The sequence below is a fragment of the Lycium ferocissimum genome, chromosome 6, assembly GCF_029784015.1.
Source record: "Lycium ferocissimum isolate CSIRO_LF1 chromosome 6, AGI_CSIRO_Lferr_CH_V1, whole genome shotgun sequence".
NCBI classification, from domain to species: domain Eukaryota; kingdom Viridiplantae; phylum Streptophyta; class Magnoliopsida; order Solanales; family Solanaceae; genus Lycium; species Lycium ferocissimum.
Genome location: NC_081347.1, coordinates 54367379 through 54384399, shown reverse-complemented (window position 1 = coordinate 54384399; position 17021 = coordinate 54367379). Strand labels below are relative to the sequence as shown.

Genomic DNA, 17021 nt, shown 5'->3' with positions numbered 1-17021 from the left:
AAAGTATCAAATTAAATATTTGATCAAAATCTATACACTTACTATTGGTAACCATATATATTATATTTTTTATAAAGATAATTAACTACTATATTACCGAAAAGCGATAGTGTTATATAGGGGGTAATTTTACAAAGAGCGTCTTGTCGTAAAGTTAGCGAATGCGTTATAAGTAAAATCTTTGTTAGAGAAGTAAAATATAACATAAAAGATCGATTCCGAAAAATTTTAGCTGTTATAGAGAGGTGTTGTTATATGCGGATGCCATTATAGAGAGGTTTGACTGTACTAATAAGAGAGAATAGAGGAGCTTGGGGTCAATGTGAATTGACCAAAAAGCCCTCGCTCTCAAGCTTTAAAGATATTGTACATATTGCTCTATTGAGATACTTTTTGCACTTTTGGACAAAAAAGACCGGCCCATATTGACATTCACTACAGGGAAAATTACACGGCATAACCAACTACTAGTACATATTTATATTTAGTAACTAGGTTTAGATTAATTACATCTTATAGTTAAGTGTAATATGTTAAATACAATTAATAACTATATATATATATTTAAAGTAGAATATTTTATTTTTATTATTTATAATTTTTTCTTCTTTGCTGCTAAGTCGATGGACAGCTGCCGGAGCTCCGACGAACCACGCCTCCACAACGAGCTCCAGCGAACCATGCCGCCACAACGAGCTCCGGCGAAACACGACGGAGCAACGACGAATTGACATACAGACATATAGGAACAAATATCAGCCCTAATTTGTAAAACTATTGGCAAACCGTAACTAAGGTTAGACGCCTTTTCTCACACTTCTTCCTCCCCATAATCAGATCCATAATTTGTGGATATTTATTGGATTAGAGTCGGTTGGATCAGCCCTATTTGCTTTACACTTTTACCTCTACTAGGACAATCAACTAATGCACTTCTTCCTAGTTGTTGTTGTTGTGAAATTTTTCGTCAGATCTGGCCGGAACTAGTAGTTGGTGTTATTGTATTTATGAATACTATTCACTTTTTTGAGCTTTTTTGGTTAAATTTTTAGATTGTATTCATTTTTTTAGGGTGTATTTTATTAATTTTTGGTGTATCTATGTTTAATGTATACAGTTTTACTCACTGTATTTACAGCGAACCCGTTTATAAATACAGATAGTCATTTCATAAATACAACAAAAAGAATGAATACAGTAAAAAAAAATGATGTAAATATTAAAAATGTAGTTATACCTAGTTTTAAACCCCTAAACTGTAGTCATTTATGTAAAATGCCCTTCATTGTACCCTGTTGTATCAGCTTTTCTGTGGCTGTGGACCCATTTACTTTTCCCTGTATTTATTGGATTTTGTTAAGCACTTGTGGGCCCAATCTTTGTTTTGCCTGTCAATTTCATTTCTCCTTACCCTTCTGTGCCTAACAACTCTTTATATCAAAAAACATTTTTGGTATTTAACTATTCAATTCATTGTGTTATTAGATTAGAGTAAAGAAAAGTATCCAAGTCACTAGGCGTTCATCTGATCATTTCTTTCTTTCTGCATATATCCAGTGGATGTACTCTATTGGAGAAAAAATAACTCATCCGAATGCTACTCTTCGTAAAATATTCATCCAGGAATGTCATTTCTTATAGAATTTTACCAGGCCCTACTTTTGTTTCTGATAGTTCATTCTAATCAATTCTTCAACCGAATAAAATAGCATATTATAAATTTATAATTATATGATATATAAGTTTGAAATCTAAGGTTATGTTAGTACTAATTGTAGGCAAAACTCTTAATCATAGAATACAAATTTAATAAACAAATGTTCATCAAATTTTCATTTTGTAGGAACAACCAAAAGTTAGAAGATTCATATAATGAAATATTTCCCTCCAATCAGATTTTAGGTTATTCTAATTTCTAAGCATAGTTTATGCATGGTATACTTAAACAATATTATTGTACTCATACAATTACAAAGACTTAAATTAACATGTATATTTCATCAAGACCTCAAACTAAACTATTCTTAAGGGATCGTTTGTTCAGAGACAAGTTATGAAGTGGATTAATATTGTAGGTATTATAGTAGGAATTGTAATGCAACGATTAGTAATGTAGTAATGTATAATCGTACATAAATTTTTGTATAACTTATACTATTATTTATGAGGAAAACAACCAAACGTTATAATAATTAATAACATTTTTTATTGTATTTTTACTAATTTTTAAGTGAAGAAAATTGAATATACAATCTTTGACATTGCTTTCCAATTTAGAAACAAAGGACAAAAAATATCATCTTAATATTATGTAAATATTGGGCCCATGCACATCACGGGCTAATCGCCTCTAATTATATGTATAGGTATGTATATGTTATGTATAGATATGTTAACTATATATATATATATACATATTTATTATAAAGTATACACTACCTACACACTGTGTACATGTTTTATAGACTAGATGACCGACTTGTGGCAAAAAATAACATATTTTAGTGTTATAACACTAATTATTAGCAAGTTCCAACCTAATTTGACAAAAAATTAGCAACATATATAGTCAAATACAAACAAAAAAAGACACCATTCTTAATTCAAATCCTCAATCTTGTCTGTGCTCACGACAAAACCTAACAATATCTGCATCAAATTTTTTATGTGTGAGTTGTCAGGTTATTCGTTCTCTGAAAAAGTGTTGACATTTAATACCATGATTGGAAAACTCCTTCATGTTGTTTTTATACGTTGTGGGTTTTTTGTATCAAAGCTTTTAGTATTTGGTTTGATGAAAGGTGCTGCCATGATTCTCAAGCTATAACATTTCATTTTTCAAAAAAGTCAAGAGACCAAAATCCGGTACTCCTCTTGATGAGGAGAAATCTATATAGAACATTATATTGCCGAAACTCTCATTTTCATTCGTAAACCACTAAAGACATTGAAGCTCTAATTGAATTTTTTATCTGCGTAATTGTGATTCTTTTACAGTTGGGTAATATCGGGTTTTGTTTGAAACATCTTAAGGAGCTTGAATACAAATTTTGAAGGTGTTCGGAGATGATTTGAGGAGAATTTGAATTATTTAAGATTGAAACTCAAGGTTGAAATTACAATATTTGTGTATTCCTCATGTATATCTGTGTGTATCTACTTGTATATCATGTATATCTATGAAAACTTGTTTGTGATATACAACATTATACAAAATATACACTGTGATATACACATGTCATAGCAATGTTTTTCAGGTCTGAAATTTTAACTCCAAACTAGTTTAAATCACTTCCAGTCTTCTCAAATTCTGTATAAAGTCTCGTCCAGGTGTTTCAAACCACTTTTAACCACATCCACTCAAAAATAGAAAAAATATTTTTAGATGAGAAAGTAGAATCAATCTTGGATAAAACTATGTTGGAAATGAGGCTTTCCGGCGACTTGACATTTTTTCCGGTTTCAAAAGATTACCTAGTGTATTTTATGGGTTATTCGGTGAAATTTGGATGACAAGTTTCACTTAAACTTTTTTGTTGTCTGCTTTGGAAGAATTGACTAACAAATGCCAATTATTGCTGCACCTAATCGTTGGCTAATTTAATACCAACAACTTCTATGACTTGTATATACATGCATGCTAATATCCTTAATCACTATTAGGGCTGTTGTTTAAAAGTTAACCAGCGTTTGTAATGTATTTAAACTCCTTCTACACCTTCTTGGAGGAATCTTAAATTGTCTTGCTTCACATCGGCGCAGATCCAACAATGAAGAGCTATGGTAGAAGAAGAAAATCATAACAAGAAGAAAACAAGCAATTATAGTACTCCAAAGAGTGACTTCCACCAGGTTCTTGTTCTTCCTGATTAGGTAGTTGATGAGCAACTTTTGGCAAAGGATCACTACACGTTCTACGTACTTTTTCCAAAGGGCCTAAGAAATTCCACTTCATTTGAAAATTCTAGTGGAATTTGATCACCCGCCTAACTCAACTCTAATTCATATCATCATTTTGGATATCACTATAAAACCTCTTACCACGACAAATAATGTGTAGCGATCCTGAATTTTTTTATATAAAGTTGTAAGACTCTAAGGTGCGCTGACTAAGATTTGAAATAACATTTTGTATGTCAAAGAGGTCTAGGGACTGGTAACATATCACGTGATCATGATAATAAGTGTAGGAGGTGTATTAGAAGTGATATAGGGTCTAATTAGGAGAACGGTAGAACCAAGCCAAGTTGGACACTACGCAACGGACAAAAGTTTCAAATGAACTTGCACAAGACCCAATTCCAAACGATTACACCACCCAAGATATAACTAGTTATTCAATGAACTTACCAACCAAAAGAAAGCCCGCCCGCCCGCAAACCGTTCATCAATCCGAACTCTTTACAAAAAATTATGTCTATTTCAGTAAACAATGCACCGTTTGCGCGCACATACGTCAGGTGCGCGACTATGCAGCTGGGAATTCAATAAATACCATCAATCCAAACAGGCTCTAAGTAGGATTATGCAATGCGAACTTAGAAAGGAATACTAAAAAGATTATTAGAGTAAATAAATTAAAATAATAAAGCGTGGTTTGAAGGCAGAGAAGCAACCCTAAAGAATGTGTAAAGCCCAAATGTTGGAGCCGGTATATAAAGAGGGCGCTCCCAGCCGCTCTCGCCTCACAAATTCATTTTGGTCTAATAATAATATCTGTTGGAAGGCAAGCTCCTTATTTTTGTGAAGATGTCGGACGAAGAGCATCAGTTTGAATCAAAGGCAGATGCAGGAGCATCAAAGACATACCCACAACAAGCTGGTACTATCCGTAAAAACGGTTACATTGTCATCAAAGCCCGTCCTTGCAAGGTCTTCTACTTTCTCTCTTAATCATTCTTTTTTTTTTTTTTTTTAAATATCTGGTTCAAGCCGTTGAAGCAGCCACTAATGCTGACATTAACACACTTCGGGCATGCTACTGCGGGATGGTTGTGCACTGGGACGTATAAATATCTCGTGTATATATATATTTTATGAATTTTAGATCTAGTGATGCCTTTTGGGATTAGTTTTACTTCTTTTTTTAGTAATTTGGTTTGGTAATTTGTTTCAAGTGTGTAACTTTGTGTTGTGTCAATATTGGTGCTGGTAATTAACTAGTTAATTTGTCCTGCTTCGACTTTTATTGTGATGTTAGCTATTACGTGCAAAAAGAATTTTTCTTATGATAGTTGTGTCGATAAATTTAGCAATTACCTGGTAATTCGTCCGCCGACCAGTAGGTAGATGTAAATCTTAACCTAGTTGAGAGGCGGATTCAATATTTGAATTTTATGAGAACAACCTCGTATTAATATACAATAATAACTGGTTCACTATTTAGTAGATTTCTTATTATATATACATGGTATTGACAAAAGCTACTGTTTCACGTGAACCTGTAACATTCTCCACCTACCTTGTTAGGTCTCTCTCTGCCACTCAATCTTCATTTCCAATGTTGTTACTCCCAGCTCTATGATTCCTAGGCGACCCCTTTAGTGTGATATCCTCAGCTTCTAGGAAACAAAACCAGAGATGATGAGTGCTTTTTCCTGTTGGTAACTTATGAAGTCCCAAATTAATTTCATTATTCATGGATCTGGTATTGGATTTTGTGCAGTTTATATGCAAAATGCTAAGTTTTTAATCATCAGTTTATTTAATATTTGCTTCTGAAGTTATCATGTTTACCATGACAAATTCCAATTACTTGCTATATACGCTAAAAGTAAACATGTAGATACGAGAAATTCTGTTGCTGGTTTAAAATAGTAAAATTACTAAACTTTATGGTAAAATATATTAACATCTCAAAAGTATGTGTCTTTTATGTTGTCAGAATAATGTTAACATCAACAATAATTTTGATAACGGGACTATCCCACTTAATCTAAGAGTAGATTTACCCAAAGAGGGAATATATTAGCTCAAAAGAAAAAAAAAATGGTTCCTTCATTTTTGTGAGCTTAATTTATCTATCCTTGCGACACTTGCATCTTCTTGATGCCTTAGAATGAATCTACTTACTTCATAAAAAAAAATAAAAAAAAAAAAAAAAAATATTGATGACCTTATTTGTTGGATTCAAAAGATTCTCACATTCTTGCTTTGTGGAGATATTCATTGGTCCAGCTTTCAATGCAGAATTTAGTTTGGCCTTTGTTCTTCATTCTTAGATCAAACAGGATGTTCTTGCTATGAATTTTTCCTTCATCTTCCCGTGTTTTGTTTACAGGTTGTGGAAGTCTCCACTTCCAAAACTGGCAAGCACGGACATGCCAAATGTCACTTTGTTGCAATTGACATCTTCACTGGCAAGAAACTTGAGGATATTGTTCCCTCTTCACACAATTGTGATGTATGTACTTCTCGAGGTCTTCATGTCCATCTCACAATATTCTTTTCCGTGCAAAATTGACCGCATGTATGATAACTGTGTCTGTTGCAGGTTCCCCATGTTAACCGTACAGATTACCAGCTTATTGACATCTCTGAGGATGGATTTGTATGTCTCTATTCCCTATTGTTAGATTCTTTTTGTTATTTTTCATTATTGTTGCTGATCTTCTGTGTGTTTTTAATGTTATATTATTAGGTGAGTCTCCTCACTGACAATGGTAATACTAAGGATGACCTCAGGCTTCCAACAGATGAGAGCCTTCTCACACAGGTTAGTAAGCACCTGGCTCATCTAGCCTTTTAACACTATTTCCAAGTTGTACTTTGAAGTCAAAGTAAATATTTTGAGGCCATGGTAAATATTAAGTCATTGTGGTATGCATGCTCCAACTCCCTTAGAAGCTTAAGTGGGTGTAATTCCCATTTAGTAGTAGGGTTTTTTTTGTGTGCATATTATGACAGTTTTCTGGAGTTCTGTTAGAAATGACCACATTTGCCAGAAGGTGCAAGTAGCACATATTGAGGATAAAATCTGAGAAGGTCTCGCTTGAGATGGTTTGGACCTTCTGCGTCTACCTATAGATGCACCGGTCTATAGGTGAGCGAAGGTATTAAAAGGGGACAGGGTAGACCTAAAATCACATGGAAGGAAGTGGTCTCAGAAGACTTGGAAATGCTTGATATCAATACTTAGCTAAAGATAAGGCACAATGGAAGAAAAAGATCCAATAAGTGACAACTACTAGTTGAGGATAGGTTTTAGACTCGTATGAAACTTTTATTATTAGTGGTAGTAGTATTATTTACATATATTTTTAATGTATATTTCACTTTTTATCTTATTTATTATTATGATGATGATGATATGATATGAGCTTAAATGATGAAATGAGGATTCATAGAGCCGACCAAATTTGTTTGGGACGGGGTCCTAGTTGTTGTTGTTAGGTTGTTAATTCTTCTATCTCTAGAAAACATTGCAGGTTTTTCAACTGGTTCTAATTTGCTAAATGTGCAGATCAAGGATGGATTTGCTGAGGGCAAAGACCTTGTTGTGTCTGTCATGTCTGCCATGGGTGAGGAGCAGATTTGTGCACTGAAGGATATTGGTCCCAAGTAAATCGATTAAGAGCGATTGAGGCAAAATATTTATTCAAGGGAGATGGACATGACGGTAGCAGAAACAGGATATGGACCAAGCTTGTTCAAGAACATCTACATCTACTTAGTATTCTTGATATATGCGGGGCCCCAATTTCTATTTTGTTCCTATATCCATATTAGGACTTCCTGAGTTAGATTGTTGTTTTAATATGCCTTGGAATTTGATCTATTTATCTTAAAGGTCTTCAAATTTGGTGTGGGGAAAAGTTAATCTTGCATTATGCACAAATTTTGCACCTTCAGTTTTTATGAAGCTACATAATTGTCTTTGTAGGCTTAAGACCGTTCTAAGTATATTTTCCTGCATTTGCATCGGGTTAACTTCTTTTTTCTGAAGTCGATGATTATGTCACAACTCCTCGGTCAATTGCTTAACAAAAAGACACTTCATAGGTCAAGAAAAAAATTGTCTTTGTAGTTAACCAGCATCCATGAGTTGGTTTCCGGTTCAACTTGTTTGATTGGGCTGCCATTTGGGGACTTGGTCTAAGGTGGGATAGCCAGTTTATAGACAGCCTATTAATATCCAACCAACGTTTAAAATGTAGTGTTCACTTTTTAAGGGGAAAGTAAATTTTGGACAGAACATTCCTAGCTAAACACAGAAAATCCCTAGAAAAATTGCAAGAGTTTGAACATTCGTCGGTTCAATTTGCATCTGATGTTCTGTGGGGAGTTTGAAGTATGAGGTTGAGTTTCAGGAAAATTTCATGAGTTGGAATTTTTATTAATTCGAACTGCAGAAACGATTTCTAGAGTTACACTTCGCATTATGCTCGATGGGTAGAAAAGAAGCAGAACTTCAGAAGCAGCAACTGAGAAAGAAGGCAACAAATGACAATTGAGCGCAAATCTGAGAAATGATAAGGGAAGGAGAGTAGAAAGACCAAAACAAAAATCAAGAAGAGAAGGAGAAGTCACAATCCCTGCTCTTACAAAAATGGTTAATCGTTATAATTTGTTGCTTTAGTGAATGAATGAAGTAGGGTTCAGCGAGGCATGGACGGGGATTGGGCATTATAAACCGAAAATTTGCTATTATGAAATTTCTTCAAATGATTTGAACCCTCGCACTCAGGGGTCCAGTTGGTACATTTCTTCCTGTGTTCATCATCGGCTTCAATATTCTCACTGCACGAATATCCTTGCCAGGTTTCGTTGGCAAGCTTCAGCAATCGATGATTTAGCTCACATACCGGATGGCTGTTCCGAGCCAGTCATCCGGTATTCCACCTTTCAAGATTCCACTAAGGGCTTTCACTGAGTGGTCTGTTCCTGCCTGCACTAACTCAAATCTTAGCACACAAGGAAAACAAATTCCAATCCTCAATTCCAAAATAGTCGATATAGGCTACATTTTTCCCCTCCGTAGTGGTTTTCCAGGAAAACACATTACCTTCGTTATGTAGACATCAATTCCAAGCTTGGCAATCATGGCGGCTTCTGTTATTTTTGTCACCATCCCACCAGTTGTATCATGGGAAGCTACAGTGAATTCAACTGTTGATGAAAGATTGAGGAATGATGAATACCAAGTAAATAAATTGTCTCCGAGATAGTTGAATGCAAGTTAGTTGTTATGCAGTTAGTGCATTTATAAAGAAATTGCACCCAAGGGTTTGGCCAAGTGGTCAATTAAGTGGGTTGAAAACCATAAGGTCTCAGGTTCAGTTTCCAACGAAGGCAAAAACACTAGGTGATTTCATCCATCTGTCAAAGCTTTGGTGGGTAGAGTTACCCGGTACCTGTGCTAGTGAGAGGTAGCAGGTACCCCGTGGAATTAGTCCAGCTTAATGAAAGCTACATTGGTATTACAATACATATTTGGTTCTCAGAGTAAGCCAATTACTCTTGGTGTGACAATATGATTGTCCTATACTGAGCAGGCTTACTTGTATCTTCTAATTTAGGTTTCACTACCGACCAGCTTCCATCTTCACGTACAGCTGCAACAAGTAAACATCATGTCAATATGATGCAGCTTACTATAGGTGCTTTACGGAAAAATAATATATTCAAAACAATAAACCTAACACTAGGGCTAAAATGGAGCATTTACCAATTTCCCGGATAAGTACAGCGCCAGGTTCTACTGGTGGACGATCATATACGCCAAGAACATCCGTCTTTACTCAAGATATATAGGATAGTAACATTTATATAACACAATCTAATATTGATTAAAGATAAAGTATCACGAATATGAGACGAAAATGTATATGGAGTCTAGAAAGTCTCGGAGATAATTAGTACATTTGTGTAAAAATGAGGAATCTACAAGTCTTATGGAGTAACTAATTTGAGTTGTATTTATTGAAAATATTCTTATTTTCAAATCTCCAGCATGACTAGTATCAAAATGCACTCTCTACATAACGATGTGTTGGATACAAGAAAAACAACAAACTCTGGCTTTAGTTCAGCTGCTAAATAACGCATTATCACGTCTCCACTCAGAATAGTGCACTCCTGAACAAGTGAATGAGTTAAGTACATGATCACCAAGTTAATGTTCAATTATGCTTGAAAAACAGACCTGTAATGTATATACGATTGAAAAAAAATAATAATAAACAGACCTGTAATGTATCCAGGACTGCATCTCCATGCAGAACCTGGAATTCAAATGAACTTGTGTTACAATATTCCTGAAGTTATGTCACAAAATTAGAAAATTGAAGCAATTACAATAACAACGTGACCAAATTAGAGAGTGATATTTTATTTCACTGATCTGATATCTTATGAAAGAATAGTGAAGAAAAGCTTTACAAAGAACAATTTAGTAGAAGTGGTTCCTTGCAATGAAGAAGACTAAAAAGTGTTCGCTCAAGGCAGAGTGGAAAACTAAGCTAAGGTACATTTACAGAACAGCATCTTTCCATATTTGCTAACAAAACATGGTTGTTTCGCACAAGATTAACGTTGTTTATAATAAATATGACATTGATTCAAGTAAGATAAAATCTTGAGAATCTCCCAGACTGCATAGATGAACTTAACTGTCAGTTCCTTTCATAAATAATTCAGTGATGAACGAGCATTAGCATTAGATAATCTTTAGTTCGCGATTGTACTAAGACCTACTTAGGTTATGTTTGAATATAAAGGAATCTGATTTTTTAGTATAGATATAAAGCTAGCTTGAAATTACACACAGATAGTTTTATACCATGCATTGATAAGCTTTTTGGCTTTTAACTCTTGACATAACCCATTATGGCTACGTATCAGCAGGTTTCTTGCGTATATACAGTTGCAAGAGAGACAATCATCTGTGGAATTTTTCCTCATAAGAAATTTGAATTACTGGGAGTGAGGAGCAAGTTGTTCACCTCCCTAAAAATTTCGAGGTTGTGGTTAAATATCATGAATCAAATCTTTTTGTTTCAAAAGAAAAAGAAAACACTTTCCGTGCCTTCAGATCTTCAACTCTCAACAGAAATCTGCTCCTACGTCATAATCAAATCTGATCCTTCCTGCCTATAGCAGATAGTTAACACTTTGCTCAAATTATATTCATAGATGGAAAACACTTTGCTCCAGCAAGTGAAAACAAGCTTGAAGCAAAAGTAACATTGGGTACATTCTGTGACATCAATAAACTTCCCCTCAAAATGAAAAATAATGTTTTGCATGACGCGACTTCCCTCCAAAAGATTGTAGCCCCAACCCCCAATTTTGGTAATTTTCTTTTTCTGCGGATTGTGTTATAGTTTGTTAGAAATGCAATGCCATGCATCTGTTAAAGTTTCCAAACAGGTTATGACCCTAGGCTGCGTCACACGTTATCCTAGGTTTTGGTTCAATGTTCCGGTTCTTTTATAACATAACAGAGCTAATCTTAGGTAAAAGTGTTCTCCATGTAAATCTGTTTTTGCAACAGTTCTCTCTCTACTTCTAGTCTAATTGGATATTGTCTCTACCTTAATCTGTCACTTTGAACTTTGCTCAGTCTACTTAGACTTAATGAGCCACAAGCTCTACTCTAGGATCTTTCCTCAACTCGTGAACCCAGTTTCTTGCTTCGATCTTCCAGATCCATTTATCAAGTTGTTGAGCCTAATCTCTTTGCCCTATACTCACTCTTCAACCTACAAGCCACCTTAAAACTCAAGTTTCTAGAAGTATAATATACATACATATATATATACACACATATATGTATGTGTGTATATATATATATATATATATATATATACACATACACACACATATATATATCCACATATATGTATATACACACACACACATACATACACATATATGTATATACACACACACATACACATATATGTTTATATATAAACCCTACAATTGGATAAAACGTGCGAAAAGGGATTACGAGTCACAAAGTTTTAAGCCCAGAGAATTCCTTGATAGGAGTTCCAGAAAAGCTTTATCGTTGTCCCAGGCTACTCCATCCATTATATTGAAGATTTGGATTGGATGCACAGATTCTATCACATTTGTTACATGGTAAACCTTCGGTTTAGATAAGGAGGGATTACGAGTCACAAAATTTTAAGCCCAGAGCAATCCAATGAAAAGGAGTGTCTGATGCCCTTTTGAAGTAGAAGAGGCTGCGAGAATTTTTGTCAATCCCAGTTTTGAATCTTCATGTTTAATTCCTTCGCCGTCGCCCAGTACTCGTTTGTCAATTAGTAGAAATTAAAACTAGAAAGAGTCTTTGAGTAGTAGAACTTTTTCCTTTTCTCCTAGTTCTTGTACAGGATATTTTGAGCATTAGGTGTCTGTCAAAAACCATATGATCATGAAATTTTGCACTAGTTATAACATTCTTCTGGACATTCATGTTGAACATCAAGCTTATAAATGCCCATCAAATAGAGCTGATAGAAAGCACCTCCATGACATGAAAAGTCTAAACATCATGAGAAACCTACCTACACTATGCACATTCCTAATGATATGCTTGGCTAAGAAAATGGACAGGGAAGATTTAGGGCAGAAGTAAGAATATGGTCTGGAAGTCTCTGTTTCACATAAAAACAAACCTGAAAAATAATTGCAGTGCCTAGGTCCTAAGGAGGTATTTATGTGCGAAAAATTATGAGAGTTTCAGGCTAAGAAAGAGTTTAACTTACAGGTACAAAACCAGTATCTATAGCTTTAGTGACCATTGAAATGTCAGCCTCCTTCATCTGCAAAAGCACAAGTTGTCAAATTTCAAACAATTTCACAGCAAGGAACAATTTTGTTTTCTCAAAAGAGCTTAAAAATAGAGCAATATATCCATTTAATAAAAATGATCTTCAATTCGCCTTCTAACATTTCTTTGACATGTTGACCAACCACATGAGAATGGAGACATTCCGATGGAAGGAATACCCTCTGCAACAACATAAACCATTTGTTAGGGATCCACCGGTAAGAGACAGATATAAAATTGTGATCTAGAGAATAGCGTAGTAATCTGTGAAGTGCGAAATCAAGTAATGCCCTTGACTGGATGGACAGCTGTCAAGTACTATTGAGATCAATATCATGACTGATTAATTAGGATGTTAGCTTTATGTGGCAACTTAAAAGCAAATACCAAACCAATTTAGGCCCGCGTAACATCTTCCACAGAGCATCATAGCCCGTCCAATCTGATATGATAATTGCCTATGGCCTTCACAGTGTCTTTTCAAGTCCTATTTCTTATCATGCAGTAAAGCAGTTGGGCTACGAGAGAGATTCTCGGCACCTAAACATCCAAATTCATTTCAAATCCCGACCCTGCCCAAAGTGAGACCCAATGGAGGTAAACGGAGTGCAGATGTGAAAATGTTACATATTATGCTACTAGTTACATAAGGGTGTGTTTGTTATGAACGAAAAATGTTTTCCTAGAAAATGTTTTCTTGGGAAACAAGTGAGTTTCTTACTTATTTTCTAGTGTTTGGTACGTAAGCAAACAAATCTTGTCCAGCATTTATATGTAATCTAGGAAAACACTATGGGGGTGAGATGGGATGGGAAGTGGGAGTTTGGATGAGATGGTCAAGGTGTGGCGGTTGGGGGCCGTTGGGGACGGGGAGGAGACAATGAACTTGGAAGGTCATTTTCTACATTTTAAGGAACTTGTTTTCCTAGAGAAAGTGTTTTCCAAATTATTTTGATCATCCAAATATGGAAGATTGAAAAACATTTTTGAGAAAATGTTTTTTTCCATACCGAACAAACCCTAAATCGCAATAAGATCTATTTCAGACAAGCTTAGAGGCTAGTGGTATGGAAATGAAATTGTTATGAGTACCTCTTGCTAGGGCTCTCACGATTTCAAGATTGAGGGATGTGACCTGCAATAAAGAAAAATCAGTATTCTGTCACATATCACCTGAAAGTCAAGGCAAAAACATAAAAGGAGTCAAGAAATCAAACATCAAAGTTTAGCCTGCATAAGATCCTGGAAATACACCCAAAACAAGAGGAGAACTACGATGCATGCATGAATATTTCCTGTCATGTTGTGACTCAAATGATAAAAACCATGGAAAGTAGAAATGCGAAAGAAATCAGGGGGAAGCAAATATTTCCCTGGTTTCAACAACGACACTTCTAGTACTATGTTACAAGCAGAAGGTAGAAAAGGAATAAAGACAAAATATCAGCTACATAATAGAGTTGAAAATATGTGTCAGGTGGAACGAAGATATTGCTTGAAAACAGAAAGGTGAGGGATGGATCTTACTGAAATTCTTGTAGCAACAAAGCCAGCCTTGACAAGAGGTCGGCTTAGTCCACCCTTATGAACCCCTGACTTGCTAGCTTGAAAGTGTCCAAAGGAACCTGACGACAATGACGACAATGTCAAAGGGCCACAAGTTATTTGAAACTAAGGGTGTGTTTGGTATGGAGGAAAATATCTTCCAGAAAATGTTTTCCAATTTTTTCACCTTTGGTTGGTCAAAATGTTTAGAAAACATTTTTCTCTAGGAAAACAAGTTCCTTAAAAATGAGGAAAATGACTTCGCTAATGGAAGTAGGGAAAACAAGTTCCATAGGTGTCATTCTGTATTGGTTGTCTCTTCCCCACCCTCCAATACATCTTACCCCTACCCCCACCCCAACTCCACCACCCCCAAAATTTTACCCCCCTTGTGTATATTATATATGAAATGTTTTGGGGATAATATTTTCTACTTATACCAAACGCCAGAAAATCACTTATTTTCCAGTAAAAACATTTTCCTTCATACCAAACACGCTCTAAAAACTAAATTGTCCTTCTAGAGCATCAATATTGGATCGATTTATGTCTATTAATTTCATAATTCAAAGAGTTTTGCTATGGCTAATGAACCTTGCAAATCCTGCTAATGACTAAACACACAATTAGTAGCAACCTGCTCCATGAACAACAATAAAACTTTCTGAATCCGCAACTGATTGATCACCGAAATCATCAATGAAACTTGGAGCTTCAGACTGTCCCGGCCTTTTGCTCCAATCCATTCCAAGAACATTTGCAGAAGTAGAATCCGGAAGAAATGCTTGACGAAGATGGGTTGAAACTTCCTTAAGATTCTCCTCATCTATAGTCTCCAATTTATTTTTACACGTGATGGCTGCACCTCCTGAACTAAATAGTAAACAAATAATGCATCCAAAATCTCAAAAAGAAGACATGCTAATAAGTAGGGAAATTTTCTATCCCCTTATTTACACCAACTTGATGTCACTACCCATGCACTTTATACATTGATAAGAGTAACCTACATAGTTAAATACAAACTCAGAAGAAAGCACCTGCTCCATTCTAACTATTAAGTTCTATTACAGTGACCAGCATATTCTTATTTCTATTTTTTTTATAGGTAAAGTCAATCAATCAACTATGCATCGATCAGGTTGATCTCTCAGATGGTCACTCAATTAATAGTTATTATCTCAGAAAGTCACCTTTCTTCTTGATTCCAATTTTCCTTCAACAAAGAAAGTGACTTCCTGAGATAATAACTATTAGTTGAGTTACCATCTGAGAAATCAACTCTCATCGATCATAAACTAGTTGAACTCGTCTAGGGGTATCCTTTGTTAAGTCAAAGGATTCATCTAGCTTGACTATTTTACACTGGCTGTCAACCTGATATAATCCTCTTAATCCATGCTTGGGATTGACCATGTTTTGCAATTAAATGGAGTTCCTTTTTTCCTTCTTTTTTATAGTTAAATATATCACAAAATTAGTGCCAAATAGAAATAAGGGTGTCAAATGGGCTAGTCGGACTGAATTTGGATGGGTTAAAATGGGTAATAAATGGACAGGTCAAAAGTTACTTGGTAGAATGGGTTGTTAAAATGGCTAAAAAGCTGGTTATAACCCAACCCGCCAATTCTTACTAAGTTTAATATCTCTGTAACTTTTTTTTCTTTATACATAACATATCAAACAAAAAGAATGTATTTTTGCAGATATTTTGACAAGATTTCTCATGGGGCAATTTAGGCTTACATATCATCCCATTAGACCCACATTCAAGTAATTAGCAAATGCTCAAGATACCAGATCACTATCTCTAGTATTGTTCAAAAAAAAAAAAACTGGGAATTCTAAATTTAAGATTTTTCAATCAAATCAACAGATATCAGATCAAATATAGACAAACAGTGAAAAAAAAAGAAACTGGAACAAACTGAAAAATAAACAAAAAAGATATTTTGAGTGAATCACAAGATTGAACACTAAAAAAAAAGGATTAGCTAACCGAGTTTGACTACGCAGCGGACACGTTTGGTTGGAGAATTTTTGTTGTGCTCCATTTTTCGTTAATAATCTCTCCTTTTAGTTGCTATCCAAACAGTGTTTTGTTGAGTTTGAGTAGCTGAAAATAAGGAAACACAAATTAAATGCCAATTTCCTTTTTCTTCCAAGGGTGATGTTCTCTTGTTTCAATCTTTTTAATCCTTTAAAAAAAAATGTATACTCCTCGTCCCAATTTATACGATGATTTTGAGTGTCAAACAGGAAAAAATTATACTACTTGTGACTTATAAGAGTACTTTTTATGTAATTTCTAAATATGTAAATTATTTTCAAAAACCTTATATGTATGGAATGCGCAATAAAGAAGCTTGACTCTCCGATTTGTCATTAAATTGAGATAGAGGGAATTACCTTTTTATTTAGAAAATTAATTTAATTTTAAATTTTTGTTCTAACACTTAATAAGATTATTTATAGTCACATAAATATTTATCATTTATATTACCTCACAAATTTCAAACATTTATATTACCTCACAAATTTCAAACGCGGGACGTGAAAGAGAACACTAACATTTATGCACCCAAAATTTAAATCATCTTGTCATGTCCCTTTTAACATTTTCCCTCCTTTTGCCCTGCTCCATAGACTGTTTTTAAAAAAAAAATTGTGTTTTTTAAATAAAGGTAATTTTAAT

At 34.7% G+C, this 17021-nt stretch overlaps 2 protein-coding genes across 3 annotated transcripts; one reads left to right on the top strand and one right to left on the bottom strand.

The window, feature by feature from the left end:
* The first annotated feature begins 4517 nt into the window (after window positions 1-4517).
* LOC132059833 (eukaryotic translation initiation factor 5A-2) lies at window positions 4518-7874 on the top strand. Its single transcript, XM_059452627.1, has 6 exons — window positions 4518-4872; window positions 6281-6403; window positions 6494-6550; window positions 6641-6715; window positions 7463-7688; window positions 7719-7874. Exons 1-5 carry the CDS (start codon window positions 4750-4752, stop codon window positions 7562-7564), a joined length of 480 nt encoding a protein of 159 aa, XP_059308610.1. The 5' UTR covers window positions 4518-4749; the 3' UTR covers window positions 7565-7688; window positions 7719-7874.
* Window positions 7875-8523: 649 nt separating this feature from the next.
* LOC132059830 (isopentenyl phosphate kinase) lies at window positions 8524-16533 on the bottom strand. 2 transcript variants are annotated; one of them, XM_059452625.1, is made up of 12 exons: window positions 16326-16533; window positions 14964-15194; window positions 14309-14406; window positions 13874-13916; window positions 12902-12963; window positions 12717-12773; window positions 10188-10223; window positions 10000-10077; window positions 9668-9734; window positions 9501-9554; window positions 9005-9108; window positions 8524-8887 (listed from the first exon to the last, which is right to left on the bottom strand). In XM_059452625.1, exons 1-12 carry the CDS (start codon window positions 16378-16380, stop codon window positions 8792-8794), a joined length of 981 nt encoding a protein of 326 aa, XP_059308608.1. In that variant the 5' UTR covers window positions 16381-16533; the 3' UTR covers window positions 8524-8791. The 2 variants fall into 2 exon arrangements, with proteins under 2 accessions (XP_059308608.1, XP_059308609.1); XM_059452626.1 differs by having other exon boundaries at window positions 14964-15199; window positions 16326-16499.
* Between the last annotated feature and the right edge of the window lie 488 nt (window positions 16534-17021).